This window comes from Marmota monax, unplaced genomic scaffold (genome assembly GCF_021218885.2).
Source record: "Marmota monax isolate L192 unplaced genomic scaffold, Marmota_monax_Labrador192_F-V1.1 WCK01_AAM20220418_F8-fsc00019, whole genome shotgun sequence".
NCBI classification, from domain to species: domain Eukaryota; kingdom Metazoa; phylum Chordata; class Mammalia; order Rodentia; family Sciuridae; genus Marmota; species Marmota monax.
The window spans coordinates 9,642,790-9,668,819 of NW_026695242.1; the positions used below are offsets into that span (position 1 = coordinate 9,642,790).

At 36.3% G+C, this 26,030-nt stretch overlaps 1 protein-coding gene and 1 pseudogene across 11 annotated transcripts in view; one reads left to right on the plus strand and one right to left on the minus strand.

Annotated features, from left to right (window-relative positions):
* Window positions 1-17,362: 17,362 nt before the first annotated feature.
* The window catches only part of LOC124076022 (cell division cycle and apoptosis regulator protein 1), a 194,266-nt gene continuing 185,598 nt past the window's right edge, over window positions 17,363-26,030 (minus strand). For all 11 annotated transcript variants that reach the window (XM_058577940.1, XM_058577943.1, XM_058577941.1 and 8 more), the window contains 6 exons: window positions 22,049-22,131; window positions 21,566-21,712; window positions 20,116-20,236; window positions 19,841-20,026; window positions 19,012-19,217; window positions 17,363-18,250 (listed from right to left, as the gene is read on the minus strand). In XM_058577940.1, coding sequence (XP_058433923.1) covers window positions 18,191-18,250; window positions 19,012-19,217; window positions 19,841-20,026; window positions 20,116-20,236; window positions 21,566-21,712; window positions 22,049-22,131 — 803 coding nt within the window. In that variant the 3' untranslated portion in view covers window positions 17,363-18,190. The remainder of the gene's footprint in view (window positions 18,251-19,011; window positions 19,218-19,840; window positions 20,027-20,115; window positions 20,237-21,565; window positions 21,713-22,048; window positions 22,132-26,030) is intronic.
* Window positions 23,089-24,210, plus strand: LOC124075941 (ethylmalonyl-CoA decarboxylase-like; annotated as a pseudogene).

The following is a 26,030-nucleotide window of genomic DNA, read 5'->3' on the forward strand; positions in this document are numbered from 1 at the left end:
TATGGTAAATGGAACAAATGAATTTTGTGTTTAGATTTGGGACCCGTCCAACATGGCTCATCGTGCATGTATACATATTCAAAAATCCAAAAAAATCTGAACTCTAAATTGTTTTTGATCCTGAGCATTTTGGATATGGGATATTCAACCTACATTATTATCTGTTTTTCCACAGAAGAAATTGCAGCTCGTTGGATTAAGAAGTGTATTCCAGTCACATGGGTGGTAAGAAATGAAGTCAGATAACCAGTTAAGTCAGGCTTCCCTACAAATAAATCTGACTTCATTTTCAAATAAGCACATGAGGGCTTAGAGTTTATGTAGCTCAGTGATAGAATCCTGGACTAGCATGTGTGAGGCCCTGGATTCCATTCCCAGCACCACAAAAATAAATAAATAAGGACATGAACCTGACATAACCATCCACATCTGAATTCTGATTCCAAGCTGGATAGATGGATAAATACAGAAGACAAATGTAATAATCTCCTTTGCCTGTGTAATCCCACTAGGGGATAATACTTCCTTCTCTGGTTCTGTCATGGTACTCACCTTACCGGATCAAGGGTGACCTTCCTGTGTTTCCCATGCTGGAGAACTGGGACTTCGATCTCCATATTGCTAACATTTAGGACATTGTCTTTCTCACAACAAAGATGGTAACAATTTGTTTACTATCCTGGACTCTGCTAGTGTTTTTACCTTTGTGATCTAATTTTATCTGCAAAATTAATTCTCTGAAAGAGTAATATTATTAAATCACATCTCCTGCAGCAAAATAAAAGGTCAGCAAGTATAGACAGTTGGTCCAGGAGGACAAAGCACTAAATGGTGAAGCAGTGATTCCAGTGTCTTCTCATTCACACACATGAGAAGGTGAGGCCAAAAGACTGACTCAATAGACCTGTGGCCTGGTGTAAAAAGTTGTTCTTAGTTTGATTACCTCTTCCAAGAATCTGAATTGAAAATACAGAGATGTATAGGATTTTTGCAAGGGGCTGCAGCTGAAAAGATGCTACAATGTAAAAGCTAGCTATTTAAGGATCTGAAATTATGGAAATTTTTGGTGCTGAGGATGGAACCCAAGGCCTCATGATGCTAAGCAAGCACACCACCATTGAGCCATATCCACAGCCCTTGTCCTAAAATTATGAAGTAGAACTATCTTAAGCATTGGAATCCTTTGTTTAAATGTAAGAAATTCTTAACAATTTTGCTTAAGCTAGTCCAATTAGCAATAAATAAATAAATAAATAATAAATAAAATAATAATAAAAAGAATGTAAGGAGATAAATTTTAAACTATAGCCAGATACTTTCCTACATTTTCCCCCAAAGAATTGGCTATTCCCCAAATATGCCCAAACTGCTAAAAAATAGAACATGTTGCAAAAATAGAAGCTTGGTGTCTTATGTTTATAATCCCAGCTATTTAAGAGGTTGAGACAGAAGGATCTCAAGTTTAAGGTCAACCAAGGCAATTTGTTCTGTTTCAAAACAAAAATAAAAAAGGGCTGGGGATATAGCTCAGTGAAGAGTACTTCCCTAATTTGTTCAAGGACCTGGATTTAATCCCCAGCATTGGGGAAAAAAAAAAAGAGAGAGATTCTCAAAAACATATTTCAGGGCAGTAAGAGATTAATTCTTGTCCTTTTGAAAAACAGTATAACTCTCCAATTTATACTTTCCAGAGTAAATAATTTATAACAATTTACTTCATTTTTTTCCTTTCCTTGTTAGGCTTGAAATTTCTAGTAAGACAGCTCTCTCTTAAAAAAAGGAGATATCACTATAAAGATACATGACTTCTCCCATTATCATATATGTGTGTGTATGTATATATGTGTGTGTGTGTGTATATATATATATATATATATATTTTTTTTTTTTTTTTTTTTTTTTTTACTGGGGAATTGAACTTAGGGGCACACTTAACCACTGAGCCACATCCCCACACAGAGAGGGTCTCTTTGAGTTGGTTAGGGCCTCAACTAAGTTGCTGAGGCTGGCTTTGAATTCGGGATCCTCCTGCCTCAGCCTCCCAAGCCGCTGGGATTATAGGTTTGTGCCACTGAGCCTGGCACCAATTACATATTAAAAAAATTTTTTTTTTAGTTGTTGATGTACCTTTACTTATTTATATGCGGTACTGATAATTGAGCCCACTGCCTCACACATGCTAGGCAAGTGCTCTACTAATGAGTTACAGCTCCAGCCTCCATTATCATAGTTTTTTTTTTTTTTTTAAAGAGAGAGAGATAGTGAGAGAGAATTTTTTTTTAAATATTTATTTTTTAGTTTTTGGCGGGCACAACATCTTTGTTTGTATGTGGTGCTGAGGATTGAACCCGGGCAGCACGCATGCCAGGCGAGCGCGCTACCACTTAAGCCACATCCCCAGCCCCCATTATCATAGTTTTGATGAAGATTTATTTAGCTCATCCAAGTTGCCATTGACTTCAAAAGTACAGCAGTTTTTCAAGGGACAGGATTTGTACAGAACTTTTGGCCTTGAAGATTAAGATGGCTTGTCCTAGAAAAAAATGGGAAGCTAGTACCTTTGAATTGAGGTGACACTACTGGAGCTTCCTTTCCCCAAAGTGCCCAAGATGGAGGGACACTTGCCTATACTTACAGAGACTCCGAAGCACCTCAATGCAGGAAGGACAACTGGGGAGGCCTCTCTGAGCCAACACAAATCTAATGAGCTGGATGATTGGAGGAAATAAAGGAGTAGCTCTCAACATCAGTAGTGTGGCAGCAGGTACCAAGGTAACTATAATGAGCACCCCAAGAAAAAGATTGGGCTCCTTTTCCCCATTTCCTGAGTACCGTGTAAATTTCCCCCACCCTAAGATTCTTGGAAAACTCAAGATTGCCCCCAACTACTACCTCGTACAAAGTTCAAAATTTTTTTTTAAATGTTGATGGACCTTTTTATTTTTATTTATTCATTTTTATTATTTATATGTGGTGCTGAGAATCGAATCCAGGGCCTCACACATGCTAGGCAAGTGCTCTACCACTGAGCCACAACTCCAGTCCCCAAAATTCAATTTTTGGCCATTCACACAAACAAAACTGAGAGTTAGATTTTATTTGATTGAGAAGCCAGGTGTGGTGGCACAAGCATGTAATCCCAGCAGCCTGGGAGGCTGAGGCAGGAGGATCGTGAATTCAAAGCCAGCCACAGCAACTTGTGAGCCCCTAAGCAACTCAGCAAGACTCTGTCTCTAAATAAAACATTAAAAAAGGCTGGGGATGTGGTTCAATGGTTGAGTGCCCCTGGATTCAATCCCTGGTTAAAAAAAAAAAAAAGATTTTATTTGGTTTAGAAAAATTAACCACAGGGAAACAAATTCATACCTGCCACGATAATTGGTATAGAAGATAAACTTGGTCCTTTGATGCTCACATCTACCTAGTGTCTGTCCTAAGAGGGGCATTCAATATAACTCATACTCTGACCTGGCTTATTTTCTAGCTTCCTCTCCAACTCCATCATTTCTTCCTCTCCCAATACACAACAGGACATTTTGCTCTGGCCACACATTAGGTTTTAAGAACAAGTGTTCCAATCTTTTTTTTTTTTTGGGGGGGGGGGAGGGTGCTGGGGATTGAACCCAGGGCCTTGTGCATGTGAGGCAAGCTCTCTACCAACTGAGCCATATTCCCCAGTCCCAAGTATTCCCATCTTTACTTACACTATTTCTTCTGTCTAGAATACCCTTCCTTTTTTCTACCAGTTGGTATCTTATAAAACCCAGCTCTTAAAAATCTGTGACACATTGGGCTGGGGATGTGTCTCAAGCGGTAGCGCGCTCGCCTGTCATGCGTGCGGCCCGGGTTCGATCCTCAGCACCACATACAAACAAAGATGTTGTGTCCACTGAGAACTAAAAAAATAAATAAATATTAAAAAAAAAAAAATCTGTGACACATCCAGAAAGATTCCATCTACTCTCAAGCACATCATTATCCCTTTCATAACACTTAAGTATTAAGGGTCTAGAATATTTAGTTACCTGCTTCATCAAGTAACCTGAGTCCTTGAGGCCAGGTTCCTACCTGATTCATCTCTGCAACCCAGCCCTAGCCCAGTGCTTGTCACATAAATTTGTTCAACCTAAATCAAATCCAATTTAATAAGTACTTGAAGGAGGATAACACTGTTTTTGTGACTTTATCACTATCTTATGTCACCATACACAAAAGCATTTCTCATTAGAAGGGTGAATTGCTTGGTTATCCAGTCAATGACCAAGGCAAAGCCTTAAGGAACAGCCTCACCACACACCCAGACATCTGGGTTCTAGTGGCTTCTCCCAAGTTTGTTTACTGCACACATTATAGTGAGAATGATGTTTGGATTAACTGTCTCAAAATTTTTTTTCCACACTAAAGTTCACATGATGAATTTCCTTTTAACACAGAAAAATCAAGCCTTGACATGTAAGGCTAATTTAGAAAGCATCTCTCTCCATTCTTTTCTCTTTTTCTTTTTTTTTTTTTTTTGGGGGGGGGTTGTAGATGAGGGTTGAATCTAGGGTTAGGGTCACTTTACCAATGAGTGACATTCCCAGACCTTTTGTTTATCTTGAGACAGGGTGTTCCTAAGTTGCTGAGGGTCTTGCTAAATTGCTAAGGCTGGCCTTAAACTTGTGATCCTCCTTTCTCAGCCTTCTGGTCACTGGGATTACAGGTGTGCACCACCATACCCTGCTATAAAGCATCTCTCATCTGCATTCTCTGTATTATGCTCTTCTATAGCACCTTTCTTCTCTTCACAAGAAAACAAACTTACCTGGAGACTGTCTTCTCAAAGGGAAATGTAAGACTCCACACTAAGCAACTGTGTTGAGTCAGAGGACAGAGAAAGGGAGGTGAGGGATAGGGAACTTTAAAGAAAGAATTATTCATATCACTTGCCAAAGATAGCAAGGAAGACTATTCAAGGTGGGGATTACTGCAGTGAGGGGAGAGAGACTGGACTGAACTCTGACTCCAGCAAGAGGAAGGAGAGAAAAGGCAGCTGGCTCTTCTGCACTTCAGGCCACCCAAAGCCAAAAAGCCTTCCAACCCAGTGGAAGACTCCACCACTCTATCACCCCAGTAAACTTAGGGTCAGAAGGCAGGTCTTAGAGCCTAAAAAATATTACTTCTTAAAGGAAAGCTGGAGCATCACCCTGTCAAATATTTGTGCCACCAAGTGTCCTGGAGCCTAAACAAATTTAGCAAAATTCTTATGTGAAATATAGAAAGTCAAACTAATTCTTTACACATACACACAAAGTATGGAGCCCTAAGGCAAGATGCTAAACTCAGTTTCAGGATTTTATTCATTTTTGAAATGCTGGGGTTAGAACTCCAGTCTCACGTACTCTAGATGAGGATTTCACCACTGAGCTATGCCCCAGCCCCAGCATTAGGATTTTAAAGGAGAAACCATACTTCTCTTCAGTTTTATTGCAGCAGATGGAATAAACTGAGCCTCGTACCCCGCCACATCCAAATTCCACTAAATATAAGCTGGCCCCACTCCCAGTGGCCAGATCCTCAGAGAAACTCCTGTTTTTATTTTTTTTTTTATTTTATTTTTATTTATTTATTTTTTTTAAATATTTATTTATTTATTTTAGTTTTTGGCGGACACAACATCTTTGTCTGTATGTGGTGCTGAGGATCGAACCCGGGCCGCAGGCACACCAGGCGAGCACGCTACCGCTTGAGCCACATCCCCAGCCCCCGAAACTCCTGTTTTTAGTGAAGCCCTAGCCTCCCAGTTTGAATCTCTCTTCTGTTTCTTATGGGAGGAGGAGAAAAAAAAAAAAAAAAAGCTAAGGCACCTTCCCCTCTGCATCCAGAAATTATTATTGTTTGAAAAACAGACTTCTACCGTCTTTCTACCTATTAAGAAGTTCTTGCTGGACCTGGTGTAATCCCAGCAGCTTGGGAGGCTAAGGCAAGAGGATCGTGAGTTAGCTTTCCAGCCTCAACAACTTAGCAAGGCCCTAAGCAACTCAGTGAGACCCTGTCTATAAATAAGATACAAAAAAGGGCTGGAGATACAGCTCAGTGGTCCTTGGTACCAAAAAAAAAAAAATTATTACTTTTATTTAGAGACTGGGTCTTGCTGAGCTGCTTAAGGCCTAAGTTGCTGAGTCTACCTTTAAACTGAATTACAGGTGTGTGCCACCACACCAAGCTCTTTAAGCTTCTTAACAGCAGTAATCCAGGATTCCTCATCCATATACCCTCTATTACATCCTGACAGTACCGGTGAAAATCAAGAAAATGGTTCCCTGAACAAAATGGTAAGACAAAGGTGTGAAGCAGGATGACTAGATCAAGTTAGTATCAACCCTGATTTGGAACTGAACAGATTTAGTTTATTCAACAGTCTGTAGAGGAGCAAAATAAAAAGTAAGTCTTTTTTTTTTTTTTTTTTTTTAGTTTTTTCCATCAAGGAACTTAAGAGTTTATTGGACAAAGTAGACAAGTAAACAGGCAATCACTATACACAGTGACAACATGGCTACAGTAGTTCAGAGTATTGGAGACAGCACCTCATTGGGTCTAGGCGATACTGCACTAGGTTTCTCAGAAGAAATGACGTCTAAATTAAGACCTAAAATATATGTGGAAATTAGCTAGAAGGATAATGGTGTGTGTGTGTGTGTGTGTGTGTGTGTGTGTGAGAGAGAGAGAGAGAGAGACAGAGACAGAGAGAGAAAGAGACAGATCATGCATGTGCAGGACAAGTGGACTATTCCAGATAGAGAGAATGTCAAATAGTTTATCAAGACTCTAGTTAGAGAACAAAGGAAGATTGGTCAGAGATATACTACTGAACTTTGCCTTCATAAATAGCAATTTGGTTTTATATTTGAATTAGAATCTTCTTCCTTAAAACTAATCACTTAAAACATAAATGTCCTAGACTGTATTTGCCCTTTGCTCTAAGAATAAAACACACCCTTTATAACCAAGCCTATTGAGTTTTGTACCCAGTTTCCAGTTATACTGTTGTTGTCCTCTGTCTCTGTGGATTATGACCCCATTTCTTTGAATTGAATTTACTGAGACTTATTTTTCTTTGATCTCATGTTTCCAAATATCTAATTTCTTTTTGCATTGTTATATCTATTAAGGTGGGAACCCCAGTGATGGGGTCCAGAGTTCTAGCCTATATACCATATAAAATGTAAGTCTTAATGTAAAGGTCTTAAAATGTAAAAATCTTCACTGAGTTTGATCCTCAGCACCACATAAAATAAACAAACAAAATAAAGGCACTGTGTCCACATCTACACTAAAAATAATAATAATAATTAAAAAAAAAAAAAACAGCACTTAAGGGGTTCAAGGTGTAGCTCAGGGGTAGAATGCTTGCCTAGCACATGTGAGACACTGGGTTCAATCCCCAGCACCACATAAAAATAAGTAAATGATGGTATGGGTTGTGGCTCAATGGTAGAGTGCTTGCCTAGCATGCACAAGGCACCGGGTTCGATCCTTAGCACCACATAAATGTAAAATAAAGATATTGTATCCACCTAAAACTTAAAAAAAAATATTAATAGATGAAATAAAGGTATTGTGTCCATCTACAACTAAAAATATTTTTAAAAAATAGCACTTAAGATGATTATAAAACAGAGGGGTGGCTCTTACTGTGCAACTTAACTTTCAACTCTGCTATTTTAAGAAGTTTAACTTTCAATATGAGAATTAAATCACAGCTGGCCTGAATTAGCATTTCTTTAAAGTGTAGAATGGAGCCAGAGGTTGAATTCACAATGCTTGGTTTTTTTTAATATTTTAGTTGTCAATGAGCCTTTATTTTATTTATTGATATGAGGCGCTGAAAATCGAACCCAGTGCCCCACACATTCTAGGCAAGCGCTCTGCCACTGAGCTACAAACCCAGCCCTACAATTTGTTTTTTATCCAAAATAAAACCCATTTTAATATGCCAGGTCAATCAAGCCTTCCTGTCCACACTGACTTAATGCCATGCATTGTACCTTTATTAAACTCCTATCCCTTTTGCTTATGCTGTGATACCTCGCATCTTACTTTTGTCAATTGCCTTTTGAACTAGTTATGTTAACAGAGCTAACCACCACTTTTCTCTAACTGTAAGAGAAATGTACACATGACTTCATAATCTTGGGAAATGGAATCACATGATTTTTTTTTTTTTTTGGTACCAGGGATTGAACCCAGGGGTGCTTAAAACTCAACTACATCCTCAGCCCTTTTATTTTTGGAGACAGGGTCTCACTAAATTACTTAGGACTTTGCTAAATTGATGAGGCTGGCTTTGAACTTGTGATTCTCATGCCTCAGCCTCCCAAGCTGCTGGGATTTCTGGGATGTGCCACTGCACTCAGCAGGAAATAACTTTCTTTAAAATCTTTGTCTGATCCAGGTAAATAATGAATGGCTTCCAGAAAAGAACCAGTTTGTTATTTATTAAAGAATCTTTTATTTTTATTTCTTTTAAAATATTTATTTTTTAGTTGTATTTGGACATAATACCTTTATTTTATTTATTTGTATGTGGTGCTGAGGATCAAACCCAGGGCCTCACATGTGCTAGGTGAATGCTCTACCACTGAGCCACAACCCCAGCCCAAAGAAGAATCTTTGGAAGTAGTCATTTATTTACAACACATTATTAGTAATTTAAAATGAGAATACTACTAAAGCAACAATGAATTAAAGCATTATCTGCAGATTACTGGAGTTTCCAGGCAATCAAAAGCTAAACATGGCCAAACTTAAAACAGAGGAACAATGGGGCTAAAAGCTTGGTTTTTAGGACTCTTTTTTTTTTTGGTATTGGGGATTGAACTCAGGGGCACTCAACCATTGAGTCACATCCCCAGCCTTATTTTGTATTTTACTTAGAGACAGGGTCTCACTGAGTTGCTTTGTGCCTCGCCTTTGCTGAGGCTGGTTTTGAACTGGAGTTCCTCCTGTCTCAGCTTCCGGAGCCACCACACCCAGCAGGACGCTCTCATTTTATTTTAAGTTTAGATTCTAATAGTGGTAATTGGTTGGCTATTCTCTTTAGGATATAGCAGCTCAAAGGTTAAAAATTCATCTCCTAAACACATTTGGATAGCCAGGCGAAAGCTTTCTGAGTTTGCAAAACTGGCAAAAACCCTGGGATAAGTAACAGATGTTTTTGGGAAATGACATTAGTGTAGCCCAAGGCTAGTACACTTTATGCCTTATGAGCATAAGTATGGTTCAAAGTAGGTTTTCCTTTAATTAAATATTTATGTTATAGCCAGAAACAGCAGTGGTCTTTGTGTGGCCAGGTCTATGCATCTATGAGTAAGAAAATGAATGGCCATGAAATAATTTCTTTCATGTTAGGAGCCTTTTTTCCCCTTGCCTAAAGGAAAATGAAAATTGTTAGAGATAACTAATAATCTGCCTTTAGAAATACAATCTTGAATAGATCTTCTGAATAGGTTCAATTAGGAAGAGGACTTATGGTTTTACTAAGGCCAAATAATGTGAAACATTAACTCCTTTAGCATTTACCTGGGGATCATGAAGACAAAAATTTTGTTATTGTTGTTGCCTTTTCTCACTTTTAGAATGGGGACTAAAACGAGCAATTTCTCACTGAAATTTAGATTACTAACTGCTATATTAATTTTCCAAATTCTAATTAGACCTTGCAAAGGAGAATTTGTCATAGCAAACTTATTCCAAGATAAATTTGTTTTAAGTTTATCTTCAAACTGAAATTTTAGAAAGATCATGAGCCAGGGAATGCAAATTATTCATATATAATCTCTTTCACAATTTTTTTGTGTGTGCTGGGCACCACAGCATACACTGTAATCCCGAAACTCTAAAACAATGAGGCAGGAGGATGACAAGTACAAAGGCAGTATAGAGAATTAGTGAGACCCTGTTTCAAAAAAAATAAAAAGGGCTGGGGATGTAGCTCAATAGTAGGGCAACCCTGGTTCAATCCCCAGTACTGTGCTGAGAATCAGATCCAAGACCCTGTGCATGCTAGACAAGCCCCTTTAGTGTCCTTAGATGTAAGAAAGCTTTTTAAAAGTTCTGAACTCCAAGATAAGTATTTTAATGACCTTTTAAAAAATGGCTTTCTATAGATCATATTAGATGTTCCCTGTGCTTTATGAAATTTCCTTTGCCTCAACTACTATAGTAACACTACCATATCAATCTGTTTTAACTGGAACAATATGTGTAACATGTGTAACCAAAGGTAAAATCTGCACTCAACTTTAGGGAAAAGGCCATGAAAATACAAATAAATGCTAACATTCAAAAAAGGAGGGGTGCTGGAAAGAATTGAATTCTGAGGTTAAATCCTTCAAATTTGAGAATTATAACAAACTTCATACAGGTACCCTCATAACCATCTACAAATAATTAAACTGCTGTACTAGCGAAACAAGGGAGAAAAATAAGTGATCATATGCCACTCTTCATTGTTAGGTATAGGCTACTGGTGAACTGGAAAGCCATCTGCTCTCAGGAGATTGTAAAACAATGCCTACAACCAAATATTTAAAAGGCAATTGAAATATCTAAACCTATACTTCAGTAAGTTATATATGTATTTTTTGGTGCAGGTATTGATCCCAGTCCTCGTGCAAACTAAGCATATGCTCAACTACTGAGCAATGCCCTCAACCCCTGAAATATATGTATTTTTTAAAGTTTAAATATCCTCATAAGGAATAGATGTTTTAAAATATCCACTGAGAAATGAGAAGGGGAACTGAGTATGGTAGTGCATGCCTGTAAATCTAGCAACTCAGGAGGCTGAGATAGGAGGATCTCAAGTTCAAGGTCAATTTCTGCACCTTAATGAGACCCTGTCTCAAAATTTAAAAAAGAAGTAAAAGAGAAGCTGTCTTGACATACTCATAAACTTTGCATCAATAAAATTTCTTACTTCACAGCAGCTTAGGCTCTCCTATGAAAAACACATTTACTCTTTAAAAGCATTAATTTTGTTTATTGGTCTTGAATTCACTTAAGGAAGACTACTGCTAGAGCAATGTTGAATGCTTGGGAAAGCAACAAGTTTATGGATAACAATTTTTACCTCAGTTGCCAACAGTGATGTTTATCTGCAGACTACTAGAGGTCCTAGACAACCCAAAGCCAAAAATGACAGCCTTAAAACAATAAATTAACAGGGGCTGAGGTTGTGGCTCAGTGGTAGAAGGCTTGCCTAGCATGTGTGAGGCATTGAGTTTGATTCTCAGCACAATAAAAAATAAAGATATTGTGTTCATCTACAACTTTCCCATGTTCTTATAAGAATACATGAGTAGTGTAACTCCACATCATATACAATCATAAAAATGTGAAGTTATATTCCATATATATATATATATATATATACATACATAAATACATTCTACTGTCATATATAACTAAAAATAATTTTAAAAAATTTTAAAAAGGGGCTTTAGTTTTAGTTACTGTGGATTTGATTTTACTCCATTTGAAATTAGGCTCACTTATATTAACAAAACATATTAAATATATTAAAATAGATTTTTTAAATTAATAACTTCCTATAAAACTACCGAGTCTTTTTTTTTTAACTGTTCCAATGGAATATTGGTGTTAACTTTTTTTATTATAACTTTTTTTTTTTTGTGTGTGTGTGGTGCTGAGGATCAAACTTAAGTTTGTCTCACACATGCTAAGTAAGCACTCTACCCTTGAGCTACAACCCCAGCCCCCCCATCCAAGTTTAAACCTACATTTCAGCCCTGCCTAGCTGAAGTATCAGTTTTCTTCAAGCTGTCTGTTTTAAAGTTCTTTTTTTTTTTTTTTAAATCCCCCTGGGTGCTTGAGATTGCACCCAAGGGGTTACACATGCTAGACAAGCACGCTACCACTGAGCTGTATATCCCCAACTTCAAACTGTAGATTTAAGCTCACTAGGTTTCTGAGACAATTTAAACTGTGTCTGACATGTTAGGAATTCATCATACCAATGGATTTATACTTTAAGTGCCTTAAATATAGCGTGAACCCCTATTGCGGTTTCTGCTCTGCCAAAGTTATTTGCTGAGTCCAGGTCTGAATCTTCCCTGACAGTCTATGACATCTTTACAATAGGGGCCACATTATGACTTCATGGCTCTGCCCCTAGCTGAACTGTCATTCAGAAAAACTTTCCTTGAAATTTAACATTTGTATGGATTTAGTAACACACTGACTGGAAGACTACCATCTCTTCACCCTTTCTCTTTCCACCTACTAGATGAGACCTCTGGAAAGTGAAGTTGGCCTGAACACACAAATCTGGACTATCCGATACTCCTGGAATGGGGGTGCCAGTGGAAGAGCAATGCAAATAAAATGCTCCTTACATCATCAGTTCTACTGACTATCAATATATTCTAGGTCATTAATTCTCATTCCTTGAAACTCTAATATGCCTCAAGGGATACTTGCACAGTAACCAAATTACAACCAAAACATCTGTGAGCAGATAGGTCTCCTTCTTTGGTACATAATAAACGTATTTATGACAATGAGATGGTAGGAGCTGCTTTTTTTTTTGGTACTGGGGATTGAACCCAGGGGCACTTTACCATTAAGGTATATTCCTCAGTTCTTTTTATTTTTTCTTTTCAGACAGAATCTAGGTTGCTGAGGCTGGCCTGCCTTAGCCTCCTGAGTTGCTAGGATTACAGGTATATGCCATGATGCCCAGCTAGTAGTGCCTTAATTTTTGCCTGACAAACTTTGTTTTGACAGGACATTCAGCTGATATGAGGTTTCAAAGAGCATATTAATCTTAATAAACATCCCTTGCATATTCCTAAAAATTTCTTCCTAAAGGTTAAATGACAAGTGTTTTTTTAATATAAGCCTTGAAAATTCCACTTTGTTTTCAATTACAAAGGCATATGCATAAATCTATCCCCTAAATTTAAATAGACGATTAGACCTTATCTTTCTGTAAATGAAAGTCTTTCTTTACAATTCATATTCCTTTAAGAGACCCTCCCAGATTTCATACATCTGCCTAATCCCTGCCTTGCCATTTTCTTGATTTCTCCTTTGTCATTTTTGCCTGTAATCGCCTTTCGCATTGCTGACCATCTTGGTTCTTTAATTTTGTCCCCTTTAGTCCAGTAACCTACTGGGGCTGGGGATGTGGCTCAAGTGGTAGCCCGCTCGCCTGGCATGCGTGCGGCCCACCTTTTCTTTCAAAAGGTTCCCAGTTTAAGCCAAGTTTATGCTGGGCATAGTGGTACATGCCTGTAATCTCAGTGACTGAGAAGGCTAAGGCAAGAGAATCTTAAATTAGAGGCGGCCTCAGTAATTTACCAAGACCTTGTCTCAAAATAAAAACAGTTGGGGATGTAGAGTATCTCTGGGCTCAACCTCCAGTATAGGAGGTGGGGGAAAGAAGCATGCTGGGCCAGAAAGACCACATGGAAGGGAACTTATAGTTCCTACTATCATATTTTTGACATATTCTAACCAGTATTTAGAGTTCTAACTAGCTAAGGGGATTCAGCTCCAAGAAGTTTCTCAGGAATCACTCATCACCAGAGAACTTACCAAGGTTGGCCTGGAACTGAAGATAAAATTTCTTTCTTGCTGGAATTAGTACATATTCAGGTATCTAAAGAAAATATCTTTGAAATTTGCTATGTACAAGTAGCATGATGTTTTCATTATGCTTTAATGGCTAGTGAACATTAATCAGGGGTAGATTTCCTAATACAATTATTACACATTTTATTCACATTCTACTATGCTAACTCCATCTGTTTAACAATATAAATACCTTTAGCAGAAAATCATCCACTTCCAGAACATTGTTTCACTTTCTACATAAATATTACTTTCTTACCAGAAAGAAGCGACCAACTCTGTAGTGAGGTATAACACAATTATACTGTCACTGTGACAGAAATAATTCCTATTCATCCCTTTGCTCTCTGCTAGAGCTCTGTGGCCTAGGGGACTAAGACACTTGAGGCTTCCCCCTGAACTGAAATACAGGAAAGTTGCCGAGGGTTGAGATTTTAAAGAGTGACAATGGGGCTGGGGATGTGGTTCAAGCGGTAGCGCGCTTGCCTGGCGTGCGTGCGGCCCGGGTTCGATCCTCAGCACCACATACAAAGATGTTGTGTCCCCTGAAAACTAAAAAATAAATATTAAAAATTCCCTCTCTCACTCTCTCTTTAAAATAAATAAATAAATAAATAAATAAATAAATAAATAAAGAGTGACAATGCCTGGGGACTCAGGTCCAAGTTCACTTGTCCTCACTGAGGCTGAATGTAAACATTAAGATTTACTAAAAATATAATACGGATCTTTGTCTTCCCTCCTTAGTACACTTCTGGTAAAAGTCCCCAAAGTCTGGCACTTAAACAAAGATATGATCCTATATTCTGATCGCTCTTGAGTTTTAAGAAAAAATGGCCCAAAGTCACACAATTGCTGATATGTTCTTTGAAATTCAAGCATACGTGCCAGGGATGAGGTGTAGTTATATGGTGACATGTGGTATTATTAGGAGATATCAGGATGCACAGAGAGGATAACAACTAATCTGTACAATTTGGTCTGGCTCATCCATTTCAGGGTCTTTACATATTTTTTAAATTTTCACTTAGAAAATGTTTTCTAAAGTATTACAATTAATTAAAAGTAAGTTGTAAAGAGCCTTGGGTTAGTTGCTTGTTTTTAACACAGGGTCTTACTACGTTGCTCAGTAGCTAGTCTACAGGTTGGTACTACGACATGGAGCTGGGGTTAGTTAGTTCTGTTTTTTTTTTTTTTGGGGGTACCCAGGACTGAACCCAGAATCGCTTAACCACTGAGCCACATCCCTAGCCTATATTTCATTTTTTATTTTGAGACAAGTTCTTGCTAAGTTGCTTAGGGCCTTGCTTTGAAGGCTAGCTTTGAACTTACAATCCTGCTGCCTCAGCTTCCTGAGCTGCTGGAATTATAGGTGTATACCATGGCACATAAAGTTCTGTTTATTTTTGACACAACTTTTGGAATTCAATTTTGGAACACAATTTTAACTGTTGAGGTCAATTATGTAAAAAACAAACTATAAACCCAAAAAACTGCTGGTGCATACCTGTAATCCTGGTGACTCAGGAGGCTAAGACAGAAGGAGTGCGAGTTTGAGATTAGTTATCAGCAACTTAGTCTCAAAATAAAAACTAAAAAAGGTCTAGCTAGGGATGTGGCCCAGATATTACGTACACTTGGATTCAATCACTAGTGTCAAAAAAGAAAGGAAAAAACCTATAAAAATTGGAGTCATCCAAAATCAGATGTTTTATTAGATTATTACCAAAACCACCTGATATTTTCAATTCCAATAAGCGATTTAAGTATCATTTAACTGAGTCTACACTAAGTTCTTTTCCCTTATCCATTTCTCCAAATTTTTTATAGAATGTATTCCAAATATTCTGAAAGATACATATCCCATAACATTAACTCTTTGGGTTATTTTCAATTTTTATTTAATGGCTTCACTGAATATTTTCAAAACATCATGGCCTACACTTTGCTTATCCAAACAGTCTGGCACCAAATCATGAAATTAAATTTTAATTTAACAACAAAAGAGATGTCGGAATTATTTCTACCAAGTAATTTACTGTTCCTTGTGACAGTTCATCATCAATTTCATTGAGAAAGAGAAGCACAAATTACCTCTTCTGCTAGGACTACCCCTTTGTTACTCCAGGGGATGACACTCATTTACAAGAAACTTAATTGGCAGTCTGGTCAAATTTTAGTGAGATCCTGTCTCAAAAGAAAAATACAAATGCGCTAGGGATGTAGCTCAGTGGTAGGGCACTCCTGGATTAAATCCCTAGTGTCTTAAAAAATTACATTTTAAAAAAGAAATTATATCTGTAAGTAAAAATAAAATTGGAAGGTTTAGATTCTTCCTCCATCATATCCACTTTATGCTTATTTAAAATTTATTGTACAAAAATAAAAGCTGTTAGTTGGCCTTTGTATGATCTCTCTCTTATTAGAGATTTAAATGAGGGCATCATGTAAGCTAGCCAAGTGACCTACCACTAAGCCATGTCCCAGCCCTGATCTTTCATTTAAAAATATACTTTTGCAGGAAATCTATCATTACTATCTTTTAGTTAAAAGTTTCCTATCAGCTGCAGTGGCATATGGCAATCTCAGCCGATTGGTAAACCACATTTTTCTTATTGCAGTACTAGGGGTTGAACCCAGAGTTTCTCACAGGGTAGGCAAGCTACAATATCAACTCATAATCCTAGCAATTTGGGAGGGAGAGGCATGAGGACTATAAGTTCAAGGCTAGCCTGGGAAACGTATTAAGACCCTGTCTCAAAATAAAATAGAGCTGGGGATATAACTCTGAGGTAAAGTGCTTGCTTTAAAAAACTCCATATAATTTATTGGGCATGGAGGCACACACCTGTAATTCCAGCTACTTGGGAGGCTGAGGCAGGAGGATTCCATGTTTTGAGGCTAGTCTGGGCAAACCTAGCAAGATCCTGTCTCAAGAAGAAAATAAAATCCGACCCTGGTTTAAATCCCTATAGTACCAAAAAACAAACTAAAAAACCTATACAGTTTCATCTCATCTCAACGATGAAGAAACATTTACATATTAATGATATAATTATGGCTCAAGAAGTAAAGTGACTTTGGAGAGGTTCAACTAGACCTGAAGAGAAGAAATATCAATTTAAGACAAAAAGTGGTTTGAAGAATTTGAAGAGTTTTAATCCATACCTCAGTAAGAGCCATATGGATTCCATTTGACTTAAGTCACATATTAAGTCTCATATTCACCTATTTAGAATATCTGGCCATTATTCTATCAAAATGAAAGAGTAAAACAAAATGAAATAAACTCTAATATAACATATATTTTTATGAGAGCAAAACATTCCACTTCGAGTTTTGTAAGTATAAAAAAATAATCATCTACAGATTCAGCTAAGTTTTCCCTAAGTATAATTTTATAAAGACAAAATGTTGTTTAACCTTATATTCCTTAAGTGCAGGATTTTTCAAATTGGGCACTACTGGCATTTTGGACTGAATAATTCCTCATTGTGGGGGACTGTCCTATACAGCATTCTTAGTCTCTAACAAATAGATGCAAGTAGCCCCCCACCCAATTGCTTAAAAAGATCTCCAAACATTGCCAAATGCCCTCTGAAGGATAAATTCACATCCTGTTGAAAACCACTGTTGCAGAGTACATCACATTTCCTTCTTTTTTTCACTCAACAGTTACATGAACTCTTAAACACCTCTGAAACTCTTAAGTACATACACAGACTAAGAAAAAAAAATTATTTTTAATTAAAAATTTAACTTAAGGCATCATACTGACATCTATTGGTTTGGTACTAAACTGTACATTTGACATACACTGAATTTTTTAAAAAGAAACCCTCATAATTAAAAGTAATAGAAGTGCTACTCTGGGAAAGTAGAACAATTAATTGAAAGCAGTTAACAGTTAACATTAACATCAGGTCTATGAATTTTACGTAAAGCCTAACAAACAAAATACCAACACCAGTTGTCTACTGCTTTCTTAGTTCTTAATGAACTGTCTTTTGGGTGAACTGAATTTTTAACAATGTTTTTAGATATTGATAACTAGAGGGGATTTTTGGTGAAGAGTAAAAATATTTCTGGTCCAAAAAGTAAGCAGCTTGCTATTTTATGATTTATAGTGAAGTTTTAAAAGATGGACTACAAAATTAAAAGGTAAATAATGATAATTCTATAAATAAAATAAAAAACTTTTATGCATAAAAAACAAAAAAAAAAATTTAGGCATTTTAATAAAAGACATTTGGTAATTAAATACTACTGTGAAGTAAATTGATGAACTTTATTGGGGTTAAAACTATAACAAAGTTCATCCTAAAACATTTTGCAATGCAAAATTATTTCACTCAAGGAGTGTTTAATAATTTGAATGCTAGAAATTACAAGCAATTTTCAAAAGCAGACTCAACATTCATAAAACTTTATACATCATTTGAACTAACAGAATTTATACTACTAAAACATGCATCACCTTCAAACATTCTTGTATCATGATTTTTATATATTACATTATTTAACAGCATTTTTCATCACGACACAAATTTTATCATACATTTGCACCATTCTCCTTAGATTTCTGATCTTTGTCTTCATTCTTTACATTATCCTGTAAAATAATAGATAAGGAAAAGGTATATTTTATTAGATTTTCTTACATGTTACTTGAAGGTATTTTATAATGTAATTCAATTATAAAATTTTTATAGCGATTAATATCTGATGCCAAAGAATTTTCTTAAATTCTGCCTCACAATAAATGGTTTAAAAGAACCAAATGATTTCATATCTTACTTCAAAAATACTCTTTGGTTTAGAAAGAAATACAAATAAATTTTGTGGTGCTAGGGACTAATCACAGGGCCTCACATAATGCTAGGCATACACTCTATCACTGAGCCACATCTCCAGTTCAACATTTGCTTCAGACAATCTGTACACACAGGTGTGAACATATTTTATATACAAAGATATGAAAAATTGTGCTCTATATGTGTAATAAGAATTGTAAATGCATTCTGCTGTCGTGTATTTAAAAAAAATAAAACAATGCTTAACTAATAGGGATACTGTGATGATTAAATACAATAACATATCTGAAATCTGTGTGAATAAAAAAATAAATTTGGGGTCAACCTCAAAAAAAATCTGTACACATAAACCATACTGACATTCATCATTAAATTTTAGAAAAATATAATCTTTGGGGAATTACTTTTGACTAGTTTCAAGAAGATGGAATGCTATCATTTGCTTCTAGGAAAAGCTTTTACAAAGAGCAAAATAACATTAAAGTACATTAAAAATGCTATGAATAGTTTTTAAAATTTAAATAAACTCTGAAAATGTTGAAAGTATAAAATTTCAAACCTTTCTGAGAACAGTGTGGATTTCATCCATTACTGTAGACAAGTTTCTGATTGTCTTATTCAGTTGGTTTTCAAATTGCAAATTCATGTTTTCTGAAACCTTTAAGTTTTCCTGTAATTGACTAAGGTCCTTTTTAACTTCTTTGAGTTCACCAGAGAGGCTTTTGTTGGAATTCTCCAAATTTAATATGGTTTTTTCATCTTCATCTATTAAAAAAAAAAAGTCCAAAACAAACCTCTTGAACCCCTATAATTTCCAGTATAGCTTGAGGTTAAAAATACTTAAGCTATGAAAATAAAAAGCAGATGCAATTCTTTAAAATGCCCATAAATACCAACTTCATTAGTTACCTAAAGCACAATGCAATACTGTTTTTATTGAAATTAAGTTTTAGTTACTAGTATTTCTAAACCCAGTTTCAATTTTTAGATGACTGCAACAAACTAGCAAAAATAGGAACCAATAAAAAGTAAGTGGAACTAGCAGAGGTCTGAAAGGATAGAACAGAATATCAAGTGAACCTGAGAATGAACAACTAATATCCACCAAGATACCTCCCCAGCCCTTTTTACTTTTGAGACAGGGTCTTGTTAAGCTGCCTTCAAATTTGTGATCCTCCTACAGTGGCCTCTCTAGTTATAGGCATGCCCCACTACACCCCATTGAACAAGAAAAATTCTTACAAAACTAAGTGATTTTATTGTCTCCAATAGAAACAGATGAAAGTAGAGTTATACACTGTCCAAAGCAAAATGTGAGGTATGTGTGTGCGTGCACACACACACAAACAGAGCTTTAAAAGTACTAACATATTCATATTGTCCCTCACCTGTTTTTTCTTCTAGTAACTGCAGCTTCTGTTCTACTTCAGCCCTTACTTTTTCACTCTTTTCCAATTTTTGCAAAAGGCTTCCTACATCAACCATTGCACCATTGTACACAATGAGTCCTACATTTTCTTCCACATCCTTTGATTCCTGCTTTACTGTTGGTGTTGGCAGTAACAACCTATTTCCTATAATAAAAGACAATACACTTTAGTAAGATTTTTTTTTTTTAACTAATGAATATTTATAAAAACGCAAGATTTCAATATACTCAAACCTAACATATCTTCCTGCAATGATTCAGACTCTTCATGGTTTTCTTCATCTTTTGAAGTGTCTGTTAATTTCCGATAAAAGCAAGATTCACGGAGAACTACTTTATTAAGAAGCTTCTTTACCTATAATATAAGCAAGTAAACACATTAAAAAGATGAAAATGTGTTTTGATTTTCCTTGAACAACTGTGTTCTAATTTTTAGAAATGAAGAACATCTGTGGAAACTGCTTTCTCAGGTATCCATTCCTACTCAATCACATCCAAGTTATATTTGAAAAATAAATTTAATTGTTAAAAATTGTAACACTACACCAGTTAGAGGGGGAAAAAACATTGGCAAGAGGTGAAACCTAAAAATTCCTGGCCTGAAATGTAAGTTTTTGTTTTATGGAGCTATTAGATATATACTGTGACACAGGACACTTTTGTAGATATTTTATCACTTGCTAAAATCTCCAAATTTACTTCAAAATTTTGTGAACCCTACTTAATTTTTCCTCCCAAAGTCAAATACATAAATATAAATATGTTTTAAATTGAACAAAAAATTTTAAAAATATTCTTTTAAAAAAATGTAGTATTTAAAAAAAAAATTGTAACACTATTAGAAACACTAACATATATATTAAAATAAATGTAACAAGGGGTGTCTATTACAGCATAAGTTTATAATTCCAAAATATGAAAACCATAAGCAATAAGGGAGTAGTTACATAAATGATACATCTATATAATGGAATACTATGCAGCTATGAGAATGAGATCTGAATTTTCATGGTACAAATGTCCAGGATATATTAGAAAATTTTAAAAGAGTTCCATCAATATGTATAACATAATTTCATATTATGTTTATAAAAATGAAACAGTTGATTACAAAAAAATCTAGAAGGTTATGTGCTGGACCTGAGGAGTAGAAGAGCAAAGAGGGGCTTTTAACCTTTTTACTTTATAAATTTCAGTATTGCTTGACTCTTACAATTTATATCTATTATGTTTCTTTTAAATGAAAAAGTCAATAGAGATGTAAAAAAAAATGAGCACCTACCTATGGAATTGAATACATTAACTTATTCTATTTATATTTTCTTTGAAAAGTAACTTCTTAGCCAAACGTGGTGATACACACCTGTAATCCCATTCACTGAAGAGGCTGAGGCCATTTAGTGCCAACCTCAGCAACTTAGTGAGGCCTTAAACAACTTAGTGAGACCCTATCTCAATATAAAAATAAAAAGGGCTGGAGGCTGGGGGTGTGACTTACTGGTTAAGCACCCCTGGGTTCAATCCCTGGTACCAAAAAAAAGTAACTTCTTGAAAAGTTACAGGAGAGGCAGTTTCAGTGCTAAAGCACTTGCATTAGCAAGTCCTGGGTTCTATCCCCAGCACAGGGAGAAAAAAAAAATGGTAATAAAAACGGTTTTTATTTTAAATTCACAGAATAGATTACCTGAGCCCGAGAAAGATGTAATCCAAGAGTATAGAGTATCTCTTCCAAATCCTTTTCAAGAAGGTAACCACAATGGCTTTGATCAAAATAAACAAAGGCCATTAATAGATCCCTGTTAATTGTGATCATCTGAGTTTTTTCTTTTTCCTAAAAAAAATACAGAAATAAAAGATAGTATATACTTTTTTCCAATTGAAAAACAAGAAATTATGTCAGTATAATAGCAACAATCTTAAAAGATCATTATTTCATCCTAATAAAATGTTCATTTGTTATATGAATATGAGAGAAAGAAAATCAAACAAAATGGTTATATGACAGTCCCAAATACCAAAAACCCATCAACTGCATTTTGCTAAGTGGTTGTATGTAGGCATATGAAGACTAATAAACTTCATGACTGTGATATATTTTAAAATCAAATTTAATTATGTAAAATATACAAATCATCACATTATAAAGAATACAATATTCAATAAATACCTTATCTTTAGAAGGCCTTTCCTTGCAGTATCTGTTGATCTCTCTTTTGTCATCCCGTTTGTTCATTTCTTCCTCATCCCGATCTATAAAAATAAATGTAAGAGCAGCAAAAACTCATTAACAGAGATATTTTTAACTACTGTAGAAACAAACTATTTCTCCATGGGCTGGGGATATAGCTCAGTTGGTAAAGTGCTTGCCTTGCATGTACAAGGCCCTGGGTTCAATCCCCAGCACCACAGAAAACAAACAAACAAACAAAAAAAATACTATTCCTCCACTACAGAACAAATTTTCAAATTAATCAAATAAATATATAAATAAAAATAGTGTAGATGTGAAAAAAAAATTACAAAAAATAAGAGGAAGAATATATCGGGTGATCAGGCCCAATGGTACATGAATGTAATCTCACTTGGAAAACTGAGACAAGAGGATTATAAAGTTGAGGGTAGCATAGATGATTTAGTGAGACCCTTTCTCCAAACAAGAAAAAGGGCTGAGGATGTAGTTTACTTGTAGAGACCCCTGAATTCAATCCCCACTACTGGGGATGGGAGAAAAACTAGAGGGACAAATTGATTTCATTATTTCTTTTTGCAATGCTGAGGGCCTTGCATATGACAGGCAAGCATTCTTGTCACTATCAGCACCAAACTGACTTTATTAAATCAATTAAATGGCCTTAATTTTACAAATATCTGAAGGATATATTTCAAAAGATAAAATTAACTCTATAGATAAAATTGAAAAACATAACACAAACTTGAGCAAACAAGGTGAAGTATATTTTCTAGAACCCAAAAGGAAAAACTACATGAGAAACTGAGATGTTTTTAATTAAGATGATCGAGGAAAGCAGAAAGGGAAGTCACCCCAGAGACCTCCAGGGCTCTATTTAAGAGCTGGTCATAACTTTTAAAAGCGTCATAAGGAAGAGAATCCCAGAAGGTGGTTGTGGAATGGATGTTAGCACCTTTCCCAGTGACCCTCACACAGAGAGCCTCCAGGCTTCCCAGCTAGATGGCAGCTGAAGCCCAATGTACCCTCCTGGGAATGGGAAAGGAGTGGTTTATACAGAGGTACAGGAGGGTGCTGAAAAACTTTTCAGGGAAGGTGGAGAAATACCACATTTAACATTTTTTTAAAGTATAAAAAGGCCTAACTTCAAAGCACTTATTTGATTTCTGAAAACCTTTAAAGCCTTGTTCCAACTTAAAAATAATAAGTCTTTTGAAGCCATCATCTCTGTAAGGACAAAACTACTACACTGAGGGGCAGTATCACTTTATTACATCTCATGGCTTTCATGAAGAAGTGATGCTTTAGTGGTTTCCTGGTAGATATGTTGGATCTGCAAAAGGAAGAAAATGGACTTGGCATTGTTACTCTGAACAATACCACTGAAATTAATGCCTTTTGAGATTTATGATGCTACAATATTTGCAAGTGAGTTGGAAAACTGGATGGAAGGGAAAAGCCTCATTATCTGTGGGACAAAAAATACCTTCTCTGTTTGTATGTGGTGCTGAGGATCGAACCTGGGCCGCACACATGCCAGGCGAGCACGCTACCCCTTGAGCCACATCCCCAAAAAATACCTTCTCTTCAGGATCCAATCTGAGTGCTGTAAAAGCACTAGGAACTCCAGAGGATGGAGTGGCGTTATCTATGTTTACACAAAACAACGAGAATTATGAGACTTCCTTTAATAAGTGTTGCACTGTTGAAGGCTGGACATTGGTTGCAGCAGAATTTACTACAGCATTCAATTTCAAGTTAATGACTCCAGAGAACGAGATCAAATTTGTCCACAAGGAGATGGGGTGGAGTCAGTTTGAAATCATGAACTGGACAAAATCTTCAGCAGTAGATAGACTCTCAAAGCGTTAAGTGGGACCCTCAAATTGGATTTACAAAAAGTTTTAAACATAGGAACGGTGAAAGGGTATTGCAGGCTTCAGATGAAACTAAATCTCCAAAAGTGGAAGAGTGGACAATGCAATTCGTCAATCATCCACCAGAGGACAACAGAGCTTTGAAAAAAAAAAATCTGCTCAGGCAGACAGCTGTGTTTAGAGGAGGCATTACAGAATCCAAGAGATCTTTTAGGACCAGTATGGGGTGGACCTACAAATTTAGAGGCTATTGTAAGGGGGAAAAATTTAACAATTAAAAAAAAAAAGAAAAAAATATGACTAACTCTTAATTAAATCTAATTTTTCTGAAACTAATATGTATTTTATAAAAATTGGTATGATAAAAATTGGACTTGTAGCCAGACGTAATGGCACACACCTGTAATCCCAGTGGCATGGGAGGCTGAGATAGGAGAATCGCAAGTTCAAAGCCAGCCTCAGCAACTGTGAAGCAATAAGCAACTCACTGAGACCCTGTTTCTAAATAAAATAGAAAATAAGGCTGGGGATGTGGCTCAGTGGTTGAGTGGCCCCGAGTTCAATCCCCAGTACCTTAAAAAAACAAAACAACAACAAAAAAAACACTGGACTTGGAGCTGAGTGAGGTAGCACACACCTACATCCCAGTGCTTGGGAGGCTGAGACAGGAAGATGGTTAGTTCAAAACCAGTCTCAGCAAAAGCAACGTGTTTAGCAACCCTGTCTCTAAATAAAATATAAAATAGGGCTGGGGATGTGGCTTAGTGGTCCAGTGCCCTTGAGTTCAATCCCTAGTAACCCCTGCCCCCCCAAAATAAACAAACAAACAACAACAACAAAAAACAATATGGGGGCTGGGGATGTGGCTCAAGCGGTAGCGCGCTCGCTTGGCATGCGTGCGGCCCAGGTTCGATCCTCAGCATCACATACAAACAAAGATGTTGTGTCCGCCGAAATCTAAAGAATAAATACTAAAAAAATTCTCTCTCTCTCCCTCTCTCTCTCTCTTTAAAAAAAAAAAAAAAACAATATGGGGAGGAAATATGGCTGTAATAGGGCTAAGTTTGCACTGCGCCATGTAACAACAGAAGAGATATGAAGCAAAATTGGTGTATGTGTATCATCTCATTGCTATTATTAGGGCAAAGAAAAAACAGGTATTAAGTGTTATTAAGGCATTATTGCATAATAAAGGTATGATTGTGGGATTAAGTATGTCCTTTCTTTCCTAAGCTTTTTTTTTTCTTGGTACTGGGAACTGAACCCAGGAGCACATTACAATGGAGCTACATCTCCTTTATGTTTTTTATTTTGCGAAAAGGTTTCATTAAGTTTTAGGGACTAACTTGCTAATGCTAGCCTCAAACTTGTGATCCTCCTTCCACAGCCTCCCAAGTAAGTTGAAGAATTCATACTTTCAAATGGATCAGAAAAAAGACAAAACAAATAAGTCAAATATTAATGAATATTAAATCCTAATTGGAAGACATATGGGTGTTCACTGTACAATTCTCTCAACATTTTATTTATTTTTTTGGTGCTGGGGATTGAACCCAGAGCCTTGTGCATGTGAGGCAAGCACTCTACCAACTGAACTATATTCCCAGCCCCCTCAAAATTTTATGTGAATATTTTCATCAATAAGAAAAATGAAATGACATGAGAAGAAAATGTGATGATCCAGTCAGGGTGGCACATGCCCACAATCCCAGCAACTGGGGAGGTGGAGATAGGAGGATATCAAGTTCACAGTGAGCCCTGGCAACTCAGTAAGGTCCTCAGGAACTTTGAGACTTTGTCTCATAATAAAAAATACATATATATAATAAAGGACTGAGGATGTAGCCCAGTGGTAAAGCGCCCCTGGGTTAAATCCCCACTACCAAAAAACCCAAAAGCTGCAAACCAAAATAACCTTTAATAATAAGAAGTATCATCCATAGATACAGTTAATAAAAAAAAAAAAGTTTTTAGTTTTCTGATATGAGAAAAAGACAAAATTCTCAAGTCACATCAACATAAAGAGATATGGGTAAGGCATTACACAGAGATACTTTATGGCCAACATCTATTACTGATCAGAA